Source organism: Macaca nemestrina, chromosome 11, assembly GCF_043159975.1.
Source record: "Macaca nemestrina isolate mMacNem1 chromosome 11, mMacNem.hap1, whole genome shotgun sequence".
Lineage (NCBI taxonomy): Eukaryota > Metazoa > Chordata > Mammalia > Primates > Cercopithecidae > Macaca > Macaca nemestrina.
Window position 1 is genome coordinate 82,762,319 of NC_092135.1, and position 17,546 is coordinate 82,779,864.

Here is a 17,546-nt window from a genome sequence, read left to right on the forward strand (position 1 = left end):
CCAATTATAATATGTAATAGTAACCTCTACCCAGGAAACACACTCAGGCTCCTTTGCTGTCAGCTTTCAACCAGCCATCTGCTTCAGGCAAACAATAAGTAGATTACTTTTGCATGTTCTAGATGTTCAGATAATGAAATCAATATAAACTAATTTGTTCCTAATATTTCCCACTTAGTATAATATATACAAGATTCATCCAGGTTATTGACTGAATTCGTAATTTATTCTTTTTTATGGTTGAGTGCTGTTTCATTTTATGAAAATCTTACAAGAAGTATATTCATCACCTGGTAATGGGTATATGATGCCCATTACTGTCAGCTGTAAGTTAGGCTGTTTACATGTTGTATTCCAAATATCTCAAAACATTTTTCTCTCTTTCCTTGAGAGTGCTTACTTGTAATAAAATAATTTGATGTTCAGATGATACAGCATCATTATAATCTCCTCCTATCATCTATTCTATTTAATGGTTTACCAAGAATAGTATAAAAATTACACAAAACATCATTAATAGTGACATGAATTTTCATCAAATATAGCCATGATAATGACAAAATAATAACAAATAATTTTATGGACAATACATAAGGCATAAATATTTTATACATTATTTTATTTATTTCAAACTATGAAAAACAAGATAGGCTACATGTTCTGTTTTTAAAAAGGTAACTTACAGAGGTTAAGAATTTGCCTAAGATCACATGGCAAATAAACAACAGAATGATTTTCTATCCAATATACTCAGAGTCCACAAACAGTTTTATTTTGTTAATATAATTACAGTGTGATAACAAAATAACAAAAATATGAGATAACCAAAGTAACAAAAGCTGATGCTGTAAGTAAAAACTGAGTATTCTATTTTATATTGTCTATATATTTCCAAAAGGAACAATACTTTACCCTTTTAATTTACCTTTATTTGGATAGTCACAATTGTAAATGCAAGGAGGTCTTGGTTTGTCTATTTTCCTTCATTAAAATTCAAAATTTTCCTTCATTAAAAAAAAAAGATTATATACCTTCCCCTCAATTTTGTACTCTTTATTTTAGTATTTTCTCTTACTTTGCCTGTTGGTAAACTTTATAATCTTAGGTACTGTATTCCAATGCTTATTTCCCAATATATCAATTTTACAGGTTCCCTTGACTTGATGTGTAAAATGAGAAAATTAGGCCCATTGTACATCTCCTCCCATCTACTTCTGAGCTTCTGTCAGCTCTACTTTTTACATATTTAGAGCTAAGTAGCTTGATGTTCTTTTCTGCGATCTCAGATAAATCTTGTTCTCATTACTTATAATTTGAGTCTAAAATCTGATAAGTATGTAGCAGTACATAAGATAGTACTGTAGTACTGTAGTAGTACGTAAGATAAGTATGTAGTATTTATGAAACTGTTTTGAAAAGTTTCAATATAGAACCATATGGTGGACCTGTAAAGAAGGAAATGCAGTCTTAGGTCACTAAAACTACTCTTCTTCAAGGAAAATCATACAAAAATGAGACTCAAATGAATTTGCTTTTCTCAAATTATATCAATTGTATACATCCTGATACTTAGCTTTCACAGTATACTTCATATACTTCCAGAAAATCAAAATTTGGTGGTAGTATGTTTTTTTACAAAGAGATAATTGAATATAAAATAGAATGAAACTTGATCTCTATAAATATAAATTCATTTGCTATGTATACTAAATGTAAATGCACTTCATCACATGTATATTATTTAATGTCTGTAATCCAAATCTAAATCTAAATGTACTTTATCATATACATCCCATAGTATATAGAGTGCGTTTAGATTTATATCAAATGTGTATGTATTACTTATGATAGAGTTAAGTAGCTAGCCTAATGAATAATTTAATCCTTTACGTAGTATTTTATATAATGTGAGAAGTATGTTAGAATAAATAATTTGTAAAGACTTAATTATCATAACATCTCATACTAACAGACATAGAAGACATTAAATGGCCTTTAAAACTTTCTACTGACCTGGCCACTGTCATTTTAAATATAAGAGTATAAAAATTGCTATTTTTTGATTCTTCAAGCAAGGTATCCTGTATGTGTCAGAGGGCATTTTCAGGGCATTTTCAGGACAATATCTTAGAAAATGTTTATCCTCCTAAAGATGATACTTCTTTGTGGTTTGCTTCCAAAAAGATTTCAGTGAGCTACCATTCAACTTACAGGCCAAAGAAAATCTAGACTCATATTATTTGATGTAGACAATATGATGAATTATTTTACAGGAATTATTAATTTTATTAGGTGAATCACGGATTATTCTTTTAATCTTTAGAGATTAAGATTTTCTCGTAATCTTTTAACTGATTACATTTTTTTTCCTATTTTAAAACATAAAATAAGAAAATAGACTGGGTGCAGTGGCTCATGCCTATAACCCTAGCACTTTGGAAGGCCAAGACTGGCAGATTGCTTGAACCCAGGAGTTCGAGATCAACCGGGGCAACATGGCAAAACCCTATCTCTGCCAAAACAAAAAACAAAAAAACCCACAAAAATTAACTGGGTGTGATGGCACTCACCTGTGGTCCCAACTACTGGAGAGGCTTAGGTGGGAGGATCACCTGACCTCAGAAGGTCAAGGCTGCATCCTGTCACTGCACCCTAGCCAGGGCAAGACCCTGTCTCAACAACACACACACACACACGCACACACACACACACAAATACAAAAATAATCTATTTGGCAACAATTTTATATTTTGTAAATACTACTTACGTATGTAAAGTGTAATTATAGTGTGGAAAAATATATATTTTCAGATTCTATTTACTCAAAAAATGCTAATAAACTTGTGTCTATTAAATGGACACATTTTGAAATATACTTGATTTATTTTTTGTAATAAGTCTAGCTTGAAACAAGTTTTAAAATATTATAAACTAATTGTTTACCTTGAGCTATAATATGTGATCTGCTTGGTTAACTCACAAGTCTCAGGTTTAATAAGAGAGAGATTTTCTTCAGTGGTGAAGTCTGGGGATTTTTTGACACAGTATCAGTTTGAAGTTTTAATGGCAATGAGGATTAAAGATATAAGTAATTACTTTTTTTACCTGAATATTTTGTCATTTGAGACAGGCATTTTTCTTTGAGAGGTGATTTAAGTAAGGAATTTGTGTGCAGCAATAATGTGAAATGCTAACATAAGTATCTGTATTTTAGTAAGCAGCCGAGTAACTCTGATCCTTTTGTCAGTTCATGAGTGGTGAATTGGATTTAAAAAGAAAACCGTTAGTACACAAGTGGGAGTACTTTGCAGTATCTAGTCACCAAACTTTGATGTTGATATTTTGTAATGAATCACCTTCCTCCTTCTGCTAGAGAATAGAATTGGTTCTCTGAAGCACTGAAAAGAGTTCCATCACAATAAAGCATTTTACTATATGATGGAATCTGGCTTAGGTAGACAAATGGCTATAATTTTTACCAACTACTTCTGAGAAACTAACACGACACAATAAAATATAAATTTTCTTTAACTGTACTCTCAATTTGAAGGAGTAAGCTAGAGGGTAAAGAAGCAAAAATAAAGTTATTGTGCTAGAATAAAGCTCTGCAACAAAGTATGTTTTAAAATCTCCAGAATATACTGACAGAAAACACTGGTATGTTTCATAAATTTTTGAAAGTTGCATTAAGAATAAAAAGGCATATTTTCTTCTAAAATTCGAGAGGAGAAAAACAAGATTTCCCTTAAAGGTACAGCACCACTTATTCATACACTGGCTTTCATATGTTAATAAGTAAATTCATATTCAAATTAATGGTTGGTGTTAGTGCTAATGATGCTTCATCTTTGGATTTTGAAAATTAATATTAAATCAGCTTTCTTTGCATTTTTCCCTTTACTGTGTGTATGTGTGTGTGTGTGTGTGTGTGTATCTTTTTTGAGTAAATATCACCTGCTCATGTGATTTAATCACTCTTTCTCTGAATGAAACTATTGGTTATGTTATGCAGAAATTTCAACCAAAGGAGATATCGATGGTTTCTGTTATTTTCAAATGCTTTTGAAAAACATTTCTTAAATATTGGAAGCATTAGGTGTCTGAGTGACCAGTTTTTTGTTCACATTGCATTTCAGTAGCATCAGTGTTGCTTGCAAACATCTTGGAAATTCAGAATCTCAGGCCCCAGCCCATGTTAATGAATCAGGAACTGCCTGTTGACAGGTGATTGCCATGTATATTTAGATTTCGATTTGAAACACACTGATTTAAATAGTCTCTAGTTGAATTAATTACTCATATCCTCCTATGTGACATTGGCCTCACTTAAAAAAAAAAAAAGCAACCACTACAACAGCAAAAAACCACTGAGTGGAATGGAAAGAGTACACTTTTGGAAAGAGTTTTACTTTCCATTGAAAATATTCCATCAGTTTTAGATTCCTGGATAATGCCATGAATATAAATGAAATCTTGAGTTTCTTGTTACAGAAGTCAAAAAGTCTTTCTAAATTTTTAATACTAACAATTACACGTGAGTGGAAACTTCAGTTTTTCCATCTTACCATATATAAAAAATAAGGAGTTTCAAGGATAAAAAATAAATCAAAAATTCATTATTCTCTGTAGGGCTTTTATTCAGTCTCTCTCATTTCAATGATCTATAAATTCATCAAAGTATACTTGGCTTTACCAATTAACTATGTAATTTGTCCATCTCTTTTATCCACATCATAATCAAGCATCCATTCCTCCAGTCCATAAGAAGCTATCGAGGGCCTATAACAACTTGGTACTTTGCCAGTGGGGGGTCCTAGATATCCAAATATCTCCTGTTTTGCAATTGTGGGCACAGCAGGAATTTGCTATGTGCTTAAAGAATGTTGACTTATATGACTCCTTTAGGAGTCCCTTACTTCAAGAACTTAGTTTGGAAAAGTGTCAAAGCTCTTTCCAGAAGTTATTATACCGTGTTACATTTTAAATGCTTCTTCTTAATGAATATTTCTGTTAGAAAACACCTGTTTTTTTTTGTTTTTTTTTTTTTTTGGTTATAAGGTGTCAAAAATTATTTGCTATGAAATCAATTAATTTGGACAAAAATGTAGATTGTTTAATCATTAAAACTGTTCTGGCCTAAATGTTGTGTCCAGTCACCTTCTTTCATATTGAGATTGAGATATCAAGAAATGAGTTAATGATACTCCCAGTTTATAGCATATTTTAATCATTAATTTATGAAATATCTTCTTATTTTGTTTTATGCTTTTCATTCTTAATCTCCACTATCATTTTCATCCCCCAAATAGACATCTATTGTAAATTACTTAGTAAATGCTCTTACATATACATAAATGTTGTACAATCTATAAATTTGTTACAAGTTTTTAATGTTTTAAATGTACATAAATGGTATACCAAAAGTTCATTATGTTTTGTACTTTTTCCATGATTCTCTATATTTAGTTGTTGCTTCATCCTGTTGCACATTGCCAATATAATTCATAAATATTTTACTTATCTGTTCTCCCAGAAATGCAGATTTTAGATTTTCTCCTAACTTTTGCTGCCACAAGTAACCCCAAAATTTTATTGGACTTATGCAAGAATTCACCTTAAATATTATCCCAGCAGTGAGGTGCCTGAGTTGCAGGGCACATGCATACTTAATTTCACTAAATACTCTTGGAGAATTGCTTTCCACTATAACTGTCCTAGTTTATATTCACACCAGCAGTGCCCCAGAGTTTCCTGCTTTCACACTTGTCTCAGCACTGGGATTAAGTATTTTTTTTTTTTAATTTCCCATTCTATGTTGTATTGTTCCTGTCTTACCTTGTACTTCTGTGTTACATGTTAGTCATTTAGGCTTCCCATTTTTTGTGAATTACACATTATTATCCATCACCATTTATTTTCTATTAGGTTCTTTAATGATTCCTTATTGCTGGAGTTCTTTGTAGAGTCTAGATCTCCAGATCAGTGCTGTCCAACAGAAATGTTTGCGTTACCCCAGATTCTATATCTGCACTATCCCATACTGTCACTATGAGCCACATGTGGCAGGTTAGCACCTGAAATGTAGCTAATGTGACCTCAGAACAGAATACGCAATTTAATATGTTCTAATTAATTTATATTAAAGTTTATATAACTACATGTGGCTAGTTGTTACCATGCTTAACATGCAGCTCAAAATATTGATACTTTGTTGGTTTTAGGTAATATATTTCTAGTTTATTTGTTGTTAATTTCAAGTCATTTTCTTTTCAACATACAATCTTTATTTTGATTTGTTCTTGGATCTTTCACAAGAATATGATGAAAGAGATGGAATGTCATTCTCAAAGCATTATATCACGAGGCACAAGATGCCATTTTGTCCCATCACTTACGTTAAAAGTGATAGTTAGCCCTTCCCTAGGGTGCAGCAAACCACCATGGCACATGTATACCTATGTAACAAAACTGTACATTCTGCACATGTACCCCAGAACTTAAAGTATAAAAAAATTATTTTAAAAAAGTGATGGCTGCCAAGTTTAATACTGTGAAATGCATGTGGCTTCCTTTGTAGTAATGAATATGTTTGGGCAGATACTTTGAGACCGTGTAGATTTCAATTTTTTATTAAACTTCCACTCACTTCTTTTAGCATCTATTAATGATCCTTGCATGAATCAATTAATGGTTGTGATTATTTTTCCAAATCCAAAATCCTTTCCTCATTTAGTAATTTGCATTATATTATAAAAATACTTTTTATCTTCATGATTTATTTACATGTTTATATCAATATATTCATAAATTCCTATTATATCTGACGGTTTATATCAAATAACTGTTTATTTGATGCTAAATGTGTCCAATATTTGGTCACTGAAAGATTCTTCAAGCTGGCTTCTATGAAGTTCTGATACATACCATCATTCTTCACATATTTTCTTACTTGCTGTCACACATGATACTGCAGATTCGTCTTTCCTTCTATGCCCTTGGCCCTAGAATCAGCTGTTTCTCTGAGATGCCATGAGCCTTGACATAGGACTAAAGATCCAGGAGCTAGTTGTTTTGTTGACTACCAGAATGCCATTTCTTTTAAATCCTGTTAGTGGACAGAGCTAGAAAATATGTACCTCTCATACACTCCTCTCTCTGTGTCTTGCTGCTCCCTTTACCTTCCTTTCTCTCTCTCTCTCTCAGAAAGAGTTCATACAGATATATTCAATTCTAGTCCAACATGCAACAAAGGAGTGTTCAGTCTAGTATTTCTCATTTTCATGATTGTTTTTTGATCTGAACTGCTTTGAAAGTAATCTGTAGAATTTATCTGAAGCCTGAGGTGAAACTATCTATCGCCATAGAATATCTATGATTGCTTTTGTATATTTTACATTCCTGTTAGAAATATACATGCTTCAATTTCTCTGCATGTCAGTCTGGATATCTCAGCTTTGAAGCCTTGACAATTCACTTAAGTCCCTGAATTATGCAATTATGCAATTCAGGGATTTCATGTAAGTTGAATTATGCTTATTTTCATGGAAGTTATGAATGTTGAATTATGTAAGTCATACGTAAGTCATGTTGAACTGTATAAGTCAACCTACATGAAAAATCAACTGACTACCTACTATTTGGCAGGCACAAAATTAGGTATTAGGAATTTAAAAGTTAAATTGTTCCTTCCCAGCAAATTAACAGTATAGAAGAAGGCCCAGGAAGATGTTTGTAATGCTGATGCTGGACAGGCAAGCCCCTATACTGGGGTTTATACTGGGAAGGTTCTGAACTTCCCCCAGGAGAGAATTCAAGGGTGAACCAGTATTGTTAGACAGCAGTTTTTATTGAAGCAGCAGTGTACAGCAGCATCAACAGAGGCACTGGTCCTTGCAGAGCAGGGCTAGCCCATTGGCAGTGTGCCCAGAGTAGCAGCTCAGGGGTAGTTATACAGTCATATTTATATCTACCTTTGACTTGTGAATTAAAGGGCAGATTATGCAGACATTCTAGAAAAAGAATGGTAACTTCTGGGTATCCAGTGGTTGGAAACAGGCACTAACTTCTGGGTGTTGCCATAGCAATGGTAAACTGGCATGGCACTGGTGGGCATGTCTTATGAAGAGGTGCTTTTATTTACCTCTTCCCTGTTTCAGCTAATTTTTAACCTAGTCCAGCGTCCAAGCCCGGCCTCCAGAGTCAAGTCCCACCTCCTACCTCAGTACTGTACTGTAATAACTATCAGAGCACAAATGAGAGAGAAATAATTCATTTAGCTCAGGAAGGCATGAAAAAAAAAACAGAAAAAATGAAAAAGAGGTGACCTTAGGTGGAACCATAAAGGACTAACGGACTCAAACACAGGTGGAGAATATTTGGTGGAAGGAAGAGCAGGAATGGAGACACAGAGTTGAAGGTTCATGGAGTGTCTGGGGACAATTGGTTTGGTGTTGCTGGTAAGTTTGTGGAACAGCACTCAAGAAATTAAATTGGAAAGAGACCCTGACTTCAGTCTGGGAGTGTTTGTATGTCACAATAATATATAAGATTTTTGTTCTATAGACAATGGGGAGCCATCAGAAGTTTCAAAGTGAAAAAGGAAATTGAATAGACTCATGCAGGCAGATTTAAATCTGAACTTTGCCACTCACTACCACTGAAACTTGGAATAACTACTTTGTCTCTCTGGGCTTCCTTTCCCTAATCTATAAATGAGAATTAATAATACTGGATTGTTGTAAAGGCTAAATCAGAAATGCCTAGCATGGTGCTTGGCAAATGGTAGTTGCTTTTTAAAATTAAGTTATTTAATAACAAAGACGTCTTTCTTGGGGAAAGAGAAAAAGGATAGATAATGAGTGCCATTATGGCAGGGTCTGTTCTTTGTTTGCTGCCTGTTACTAAAAGCAACTAGCTTCCTAAAAAGGGGCATCCACCCAGGCCTGAAATCTGTTCATGTTCACAAACCTGGGGGAGTTGTTTGTGCACACACCCTGTTGCTGACACTGGGAATAACTCATTACAGAGAAGATACAGAATCAGTGCCTTAGAGGGAAGAGTAATAAGGGAAGTTGAATTACAGTGGGACAATATAATTACAATGGGTAAGTGTAACAGTAATCCTACAGAACTTTTGAGACAGCATCCTCAAAGATTAGATAAACTCATTCATTACTATTTAAATGTAAATGTAGCAAAGAATTGTGTTCTTAAAATCAATATGAATGCTGATCTTAGAAATAAACATAGATATTAGAGGTAGGCACATAGATAGATACTATATAGAGATATAAATGATTTGTGTGTGTGTGTATATATATATAAATATTTTATGATAGACTCCCTCATGTCTTGCTTTAGCATTTTTAATAGTCTTTTCATAAGCTTCCCTATTCTTAATCTCTCTTTATATTGATATGATTATCAACATAAATAACCTAAATAACTGCAATCTCCTTAGCGTGCCATATGCTTTGTGATTGTGCTTTTACCCCTCTCTCTATTCTTATCTTTTACATACCCTGCATAATACTTTAAGCACTAATAATATTAAACTACTTTTGTTCCCTGACTGCATCAAGTTTTTTCCAAGTCTTTGTGACTATGTACATGGTGTGTCTTCTTGCTGGAAATCTGGTCACACATTGATTTTCTTGGATAATTACTACTGCTTCTTCGCAGATCAGTTCAGTAGTCATACTCTTCAGAAGCCTGCCTTGCCCCTCCCATGCTGCAATGAATCCTATTAAGTCTTTACCATAGCGCTTATATTACTCATATTACTAGGTGCACAACATCTACTTATGTGAGTATCCCACTAGGTCTTATGTTTCTTGATAGCAGGAAGAAACATGCGTCCTTACTATTCCTCTTCATAAACTCAGAATCTAGTATAGTGATTGGTAAACAGTAGGTTAGACAAAGAATGGAGCGGCCACCTCTCTTCAGGCCAATTTAGCCCCCAAATTATGGCATATTTTCTAGGATTAATTTTACTTATTTTAATGTTTGCTATACTAACATTAGATATGATGGCTTCTTTACTTTTAGCAAGAGTATGGATAAAATTCTCAAGTATATTTTCATACTTCTGTGATTTTTAAGTCTGTTTATCTGTTTATAATACCTCGATATTTTAAAGAAAAATTAAAATCACTTATGGCACGTACTGGTAGAGTAACAGGCATAATTACATCAGTGATTTGTTCCTAAAGACAAAGAAATAAGCCGGGCGCGGTGGCTCACGCCTGTAATCCCAGCACTTTGGGAGGCCGAGGCGGGCGGATCACAAGGTCAGGAGATGGAGACCACGGTGAAACCCCGTCTCTACTAAAAATACAAAAAATTAGCCGGGCGCGGTTGTGGGCGCCTGTAGTCCCAGCTACTCGGGAGGCTGAGGCAGGAGAATGGCGTGAACCCGGGAGGCGGAGCTTGCAGTGAGCCGAGATCGCGCCACTGCACTCCAGCCTGGGCGACAGAGCGAGACTCTGTCTCAAAAAAAAAAAAAAAAAAAAAAAAAAAAGACAAAGAAATAGAGAGAATAACAGCAAGTTTCTACAGAAATATTTAATCATCTAAAAAGCTATAAATTCAAAAAACAAACATGATATGGAGAAAAATATGATCTATAATTTTATTTAGTATTTACTTATAGATGCTTAATTTTGTTTGAATGTGATTTCTTCACTGGAATAAGCCCATGTATGAAGGCTCACTGAGCATATTCTACAAGATGTACAACCATTTCTCCACCTATGAGGATGCCTGGCATGAATAGCTCTGCCCTCATCCACTACCAGTGTAAGCCCCCTCATTGACTTTGGTCATAACAAGAATTATTAGCTGTAGTATGATCACCAGAGCTTTTGGGAGCTTGCCCTGAGAGAAGCAGCAGGAAAAAAGGCTGGTTACATGGCTCAGTGGGCAGAGGAGCCCCAGCAGCAGAAATTTCTGAAGGCCCAGAAAAAGAGAGAACATGCAGGAACGCACATGGGAGCCTCTCTCAGGGGATATTTGCAGGGTATTGGAACTGCTGAAATAGCAGGTTGGAGTTTAAGACCGAATTTTTTTTATTGTTCATATGATTCTATATTAAATTCTAGAGTTCAACGGCTTGAGTAATCATGGATTGTGTTCATTTTTATTATTAGAATCCATTATTATCAGCTTCAATCAAGACAGCACAGCATTAAAACTAGACTGCTTATTTTCAAATCTAGATAGATTCTGCCACCAAAGCTGTTTGACCTTGGGCAGGTGAAACGCTCTGTGCCTCAGTGCACTCATATCTAAAATGACAACAATAATAGGAACCAGTGTTATGAAGTTGTTATGAGAAGTGAGGTCCTTAGAAATTGAGCCTGGCAAGTAGTAGGTGCTATATAAATATTCACTATCATTAATATTGTGATTATTTATTCTATAGAGATTTCTAGGAAATTTCTTTATTTTGCTAATTAAACTTTTCTTTGAGAAAATCAGATCAACATAGAGAATAACCCAGAATTAGTAAGACATTAAATGTTCATATTTTTATTGAATACAATCTGTACCATTTTAATGTTTTTCTGTGTATGGTTATTTAAAATAGCTTGTGCTACTGTGCTACTGTGAATGAGAACCACACAGAAAATTGTATCAAAGTATAGCCATAACAGAAGCTATGTATAGCCACAACAGAAATGGGACAATTTTATATTAAAAACCAAAAGCTTTATCTCTACTATAGGAAAAAAATTCAATATCAGCCAAGCAATGGTCTATTTGTTCTTACAATGCATGCATATTATATTGCCTATAAATTGATTATATAGAAAACATTGTTTTCATAAGTTTTTTTCTGTGTTAGAAAACTGAATGATAATACATTGTATTATCATTATCATGTAAACTGAATTCCATCCATTGGTACGATAGAATCTACCTAGGCTAAAAGTTGTGTGTTGGTTACATGGTCAGTACCTTTCCCAATGTCCAGAGAATTGATCATTGAAGTCTGATATAACCTTCATTATATCATTCAAACTAACATTGTCATATTTTTTTATACATGTTCATGAAATACTTTAAGAAGTACTTTAAAAGACAAAGGAAAATGTAAACCAAACCTAAACTGCCACAACTCCAAAGCACAAATAAAGCACTATAAACAAATTGCTATAGACATCTATGTATATGTGTATGTAATTTAAATAAATGACATCATGCTGCATGTATACATGCCAATAAATAAATGTATATTATTATTTTAATAACTGCAAAGTATTTTATTACATTAGAGTGTCATATCATTACATTAAAGTGAAGTTTTGGGGGATTCATATGCAATTTGAAAATCTGGACTCCTGTGCAAAGTTACACATTCTCAGAATTTTTAAAATATTGTTATTAATTTAACGTGTATTTCCTAAAGTAAAATATTAACCCACAGCTGAAAAATTATATTTCTTTACCAATAGGATACTCATTGCTGACTTATAGCTGCTTTGTAGTTCAATGAAACTATAAACAGGTTGCCCTCTCTTTCAAGAAAGACCATAGCATAAAATAATTTTGGCAGTACAAAAGAAAAATGTGTAGTGTCCAGAATTGAACTTACACTTTAAAAAGTGTTCAGTAGCCTCATTACCCTGAGTAATGAATTCATGATGTAAGAATATATTTAATAAGATTTATCTTAACAGAACGTTTAATTCATATAAATAATTCCATAGAAAAAATATAATGAAATGACAACTTTGTTCTGTAAAAGTTAAAGAATTTTGAGGGTTTTTTTTTCATTTTTGATTAACATTCAGCAGTTCTCAATAAATCTCTTTTAAAGGTGGCCTGACCTGAGTTATTTGTTTAAAAACCATAGAATAAGGGACCATAACCAACCCCTTCAACTTGGATTGAGGTGTCCATGAACTTAATATCTAAGCCTGCCTGCACAATTGCTAATTCATCCTAATAAGAATTTTTAAATTATTGGAATGAACTCTTTAGATAAACCCATTGAAAGTTACTTCTCTAAGATATGAATGGAGCTTTGTTATCAGACCAATAAGAGTCAGTGAGACTAATGGCCATTGTGGTGGCTCACACCTGTAATCCCAGCACTTTGAGAGGTCAAGATGGGAGGATCATCTGAGGTCAGGGGTTCGAGTCCAGCATGACCAACATGGTGAAACCTCATCTGAACTAAAAAACACAAAAATTACCTGGACATGGTGGCACCCACCTGTAATTCCAGCTACTCAGGAGGCACAAGAATCGCTTGAATCTGGGAGGCAGATAATGCAGTGAGCTGAGATCATGCCACTGCACTCCAGCTTGGGCGACAGAGTGAGACTCTGTCTCAAAAAAAAAAAAAAAAAAAAAAGTCAATGAGACTCTGAGACTCAAATCTTAACTGTTTTCTTGTTATTCTCTGCATAAATCGGTTTAAAATCAAACTTTTTGTTTCCAGTGTTCAAGAAGTAACATGTTAAAAGCTGAATTGAAATTGATAATTCTAAATTAGAAATGTCATTTTTTTTATTATACTTTAAGTTCTAGGGTACATGTGCACAACGTGCAGGTTTGTTACATATGTATACATGTGCCATGTTGGTGTGCTGTACCCATTAACTCGTCATTTACATCAGGTATATCTCCTAATGCTATCCCTCCCCCCTCCCCCCTCCCACAATAGGACCCAGTGTGTGATGTTCCCCTTCCTATGTTCAAGTGATCTCATTGTTCAATTCCCACCTACGAGTAAGAACATGCGATATTTGGTTTTCCGTTCTTGTGATAGTTTGCTGAGAATGATGGTTTCCAGCTGCATCCATGTCCCTACAAAGGACACAAACTCATCCTTTTTTATGGCTGCATAGTATTCCATGGTGTATATGTGCCACATTTTCTTAATCCAATCTGTCACTGATGGACATCTGGGTTGATTCCAAGTCTTTGCTATTCTGAATAGTGCCACAATAAAAACATGTGTGTGCATGTGTCTTTATAGCATCATGACTTATAATCCTTTGGGTATATCCCCAGAAATGGGATGGCAGGGTCAAATGGTATTTCTAGTTCTAGATCCTTGAGGAATTGCCATGCTGTTTTCCATAATGGTTGAACTAGTTTACAGTCCCACCAACAGCGTAAAAGTGTTCCTATTTCTCCACATCCTCTCCAGCACCTGTTGTTTCCTGATTTTTTAATGATTGCCATTCTAACTGGTGTGAGATGGTATCTCATTGTGGTTTTGATTTGCATTTCTCTGATGGCCAGTGATGATGAGCATTTTTTCATGTGTCTGTTGGCTGTATGAATGTCTTCTTTTGAGAAATGTCTGTTCATATCCTTTGCCCACTTTTTGATGGGGTTGTTTGTTTTTTTCTTGTAAATTTGATTGTGCTCTTTGTAGGTTCTGGATATTAGCCCTTTGTCAGATGAGTAGATTGCAAAAATTTTTCTCCCATTCTGTAGGTTGCCTGTTCACTCTGATGGTAGTTTCTTTTGCTGTGCAGAAGCTCTTTAGTTTAATGAGATCCCATTTGTCAATTTTGGCTTTTGTTGCCGTTGCTTTTGGCATTTTAGACATGAAGTCCTTGCCCATGCCTCTGTCCTGAATGGTATTACCTAGGTTTTCTTCTAGGGTTTTTATGGTATTAGGTCTAACATTTAAGTCTCTAATCCATTTTCAATTAGTTTTCATATAAGGAGTAAGGAAAGGATCCAGTTTCAGCTTTCTACTTATGGCTAGCCAATTTTCCCAGCACCATTTATTAAATAGGGAATCCTTTCCCCACTTCTTGTTTTTGTCAGGTTTGTCAAAGATCAGATGGCTGTAGATGTGTGGTATTATTTCTGAGGACTCTGTTCTGTTCCATTGGTCTATATCTCTGTTTTGGTACCAGTACCATGCTGTTTTGGTTACTGTAGCCTTGTAGTATAGTTTGAAGTCAGGTAGCGTGATGCCTCCAGCTTTGTTCTTTTGGCTTAGGATTGTCTTGGCAATGTGGGCTCTTTTTTGGTTCCATATGAACTTTAAAGTAGTTTTTTCCAATTCTGTGAAGAAAGTCATTGGTAGCTCAATGGGGATGGCATTGAATCTATAAATTACCTTGGGTAGTATGGCCATTTTCACAATATTGATTCTTCCTATCCATGAGCATGGTAGAAATGTCATTTTTAATTAATTCAAACGTCATATGCTGTGTGCTCTCTAATTCTTTCAGTATCACGGAAAGATTCTTTCTTTTAGCAAAAGCAAAACAAAACAGAAATATTTACTGACCTCCTTATTTACATATGGCAAGAAATCCAGCAACCAATTTCTCCCTTCCAAAACATACACACCTGCTAACAAAACTAAAGGAAAATTTCTTTCTCTCAGTCATCTCTTATTCAGCTTAAGAATTAAATTTAATTGTTTAATAAGAATTAAGTGGTTATTCTTAACTTCCTTCTCTAACCACTCTATTCTTCTCTGACTTGTATCTACTCAAACATAGACCCTAGGTATCTACTTTTTGCTTTACCCCTGAAACACCACCATTTCTTGACCATGTTCAGTTGAATTTTACTTAACATTAGGAGAAATTCAGATGTTTCGCCATAATGCTGTAAGCGAGCAATGGAAATTCAATGAGTTTTTCGGATTCATGAAGGTTTTCAGTTATCTTTGCCTCATGGTTTTCTCTCTGTACATGTTTTCCCTTTGAACTTTGTTATCCAATTATCTGGGTGTAATTCCTGCACTGTCTTTCACGTTTTTGCCATATATCCCTGTATGTCTTCTTTACACAAGCCCTAGAAATGTGAAATCTCTCCATTTCTTCCGGAAAAGCAGTTCATTCCTGACTTTTTCTCATCCTAACTCACTGCGGCAATTACAGGAAAAGAAATAGTGGTGGAAGATACTTCTACTTTCACCACAGGTAGGCTATCAAAATATCTTCTAACTAAATATTTTTGTCACTAAACAGAATTTCAAAACCATCTTTTAAAATGATATTTGCATGCCGCATTTTGATTAGAGTTTAATTACAGCTACATCTTATAAATATTTTAAAACCCCATAGTGTTTCCATTATCTAATTAATGCCACTGTGATTGTGGCATGATGCATTATATTCATGAATGAGTTTTTAACAATTTATAATGACTAGAAAAACAGCATTACTAATCTACTCCTTAAGTTTGGTTTAGTTTTATTGTAATATGTGTACAGCCTTATATAAATGCTACCATTTAATATATCACCTTCTTAAATACACTGACCAGTAACAATACATTTAAATTAAAAGATGGGATTAAGTGTTTTATATTATCATATGATTAAATTTTAATTTAATTTACACTTTAAAAATACTTCATTCTTAAATGTTTAATTTATATTAAAATCTGTGTTTCAGATACATCTTTTTGCTGTGCCAATTTTTTTAGGGCACTATTTACTCTTCTTGAGAGCAATGTCAGGCAGAGACAGAGGGTTAGCAGATAGCTCAGCAAGGGTCAACTAAGTGTCAAACTTCACCATTGCATGGTATAAGACCCCAGGCAAAGTATGCTTCCCCTTCGTGTCTTGTTTTTATCATATGTAAAATGGGACTAATGATATTTGTCTGAGGGTTAATGTTGTCAAAGCTGAGATAATTTGAATGTAGTGCTTTTTTGTAGCATCAATAAATAGTAATGTCCTTTGCTTCCCCATTGTATCTTCTCCATCCAATTTTTACTTGTAAAATTTTCAAGTTAAAATGCTTCTCTTTTCAAAATAACCCTTTTCTTTTGGATACCTGAAACATGTGATTATTTCCAAATGGGGTTTCCCTGCTGTGCTAACAATGTATCAAGTGCACAGACTATCACTCCCATTTGGAGTTCAAGACAAAGCAGAATTAACCACAGGGGCAGAGCCTGCTGGCACTAATGAGAGGGACAGCATGTGTCTCTATATTGTTCCTCTTATTATGGAAGCTATGGTTGCATGATGATCTTTCAAAGCATCTGGGGAACCCCTGTGATGTGACACCTACAGTGTCGTGCTTGCTTTTTGAGAAAATATTTTCTAAAAATTGAGAACTATTATTTTACCTTATTTTGTCCTCAGCAAGATGATTTCCTTTTGTAGCTGGGAAATCTTTTTTTAAAAAAAGGAAATTTATGATTGTAGGAAATGGTGGAACTGGTATTAAAATACTTTGGAATTCATCTTCTTTTTAAAATCTATATTTATCTTGTATAGAAATTCTTAGGGTACATTTATCTCCTCTTTTTATGTAACTATTTTTGAGTACAAATCCTTTAAGAAATAGTCAAAACTTCCTATATTCCCCTTTTCCCAAACATAATATTATAAAATTACAAATTTCTCATCCAATCCCAAAAAAACCATAAAACCATCTTGGCCAACAAGTGGTCTTTGTTAAACTGAATCATTCCAGTCAGTTACTAGAGGAGGTTTGACAAACTCCTTCATGAGGGAGAAAATATCTTTACTGAATGGGTATAATAAGCTTCAAGGTATTTTGGTTTTAACATTTTTATTATGTTCTATTCTATTTTTATAT

At 34.1% G+C, this 17,546-nt stretch overlaps 1 protein-coding gene across 2 annotated transcripts in view; it reads left to right on the forward strand.

Annotated features, from left to right (window-relative positions):
- The window catches only part of LOC105468265 (zinc finger protein 804A), a 344,320-nt gene that overhangs the window by 230,703 nt on the left and 96,071 nt on the right, over window positions 1–17,546 (forward strand). Inside the window, exon 1 of one of the 2 annotated variants that reach the window (XM_011718364.2) lies at window positions 6,811–8,456. The exons of the other annotated variant lie outside the window; for it this stretch is intronic. Within the exon in view, the coding sequence (XP_011716666.2) occupies window positions 8,421–8,456 (36 nt within the window). The 5' untranslated portion in view covers window positions 6,811–8,420. Of the gene's footprint in view, window positions 1–6,810; window positions 8,457–17,546 lie in introns of those variants that run through there. 2 annotated transcript variants of the gene reach the window in all.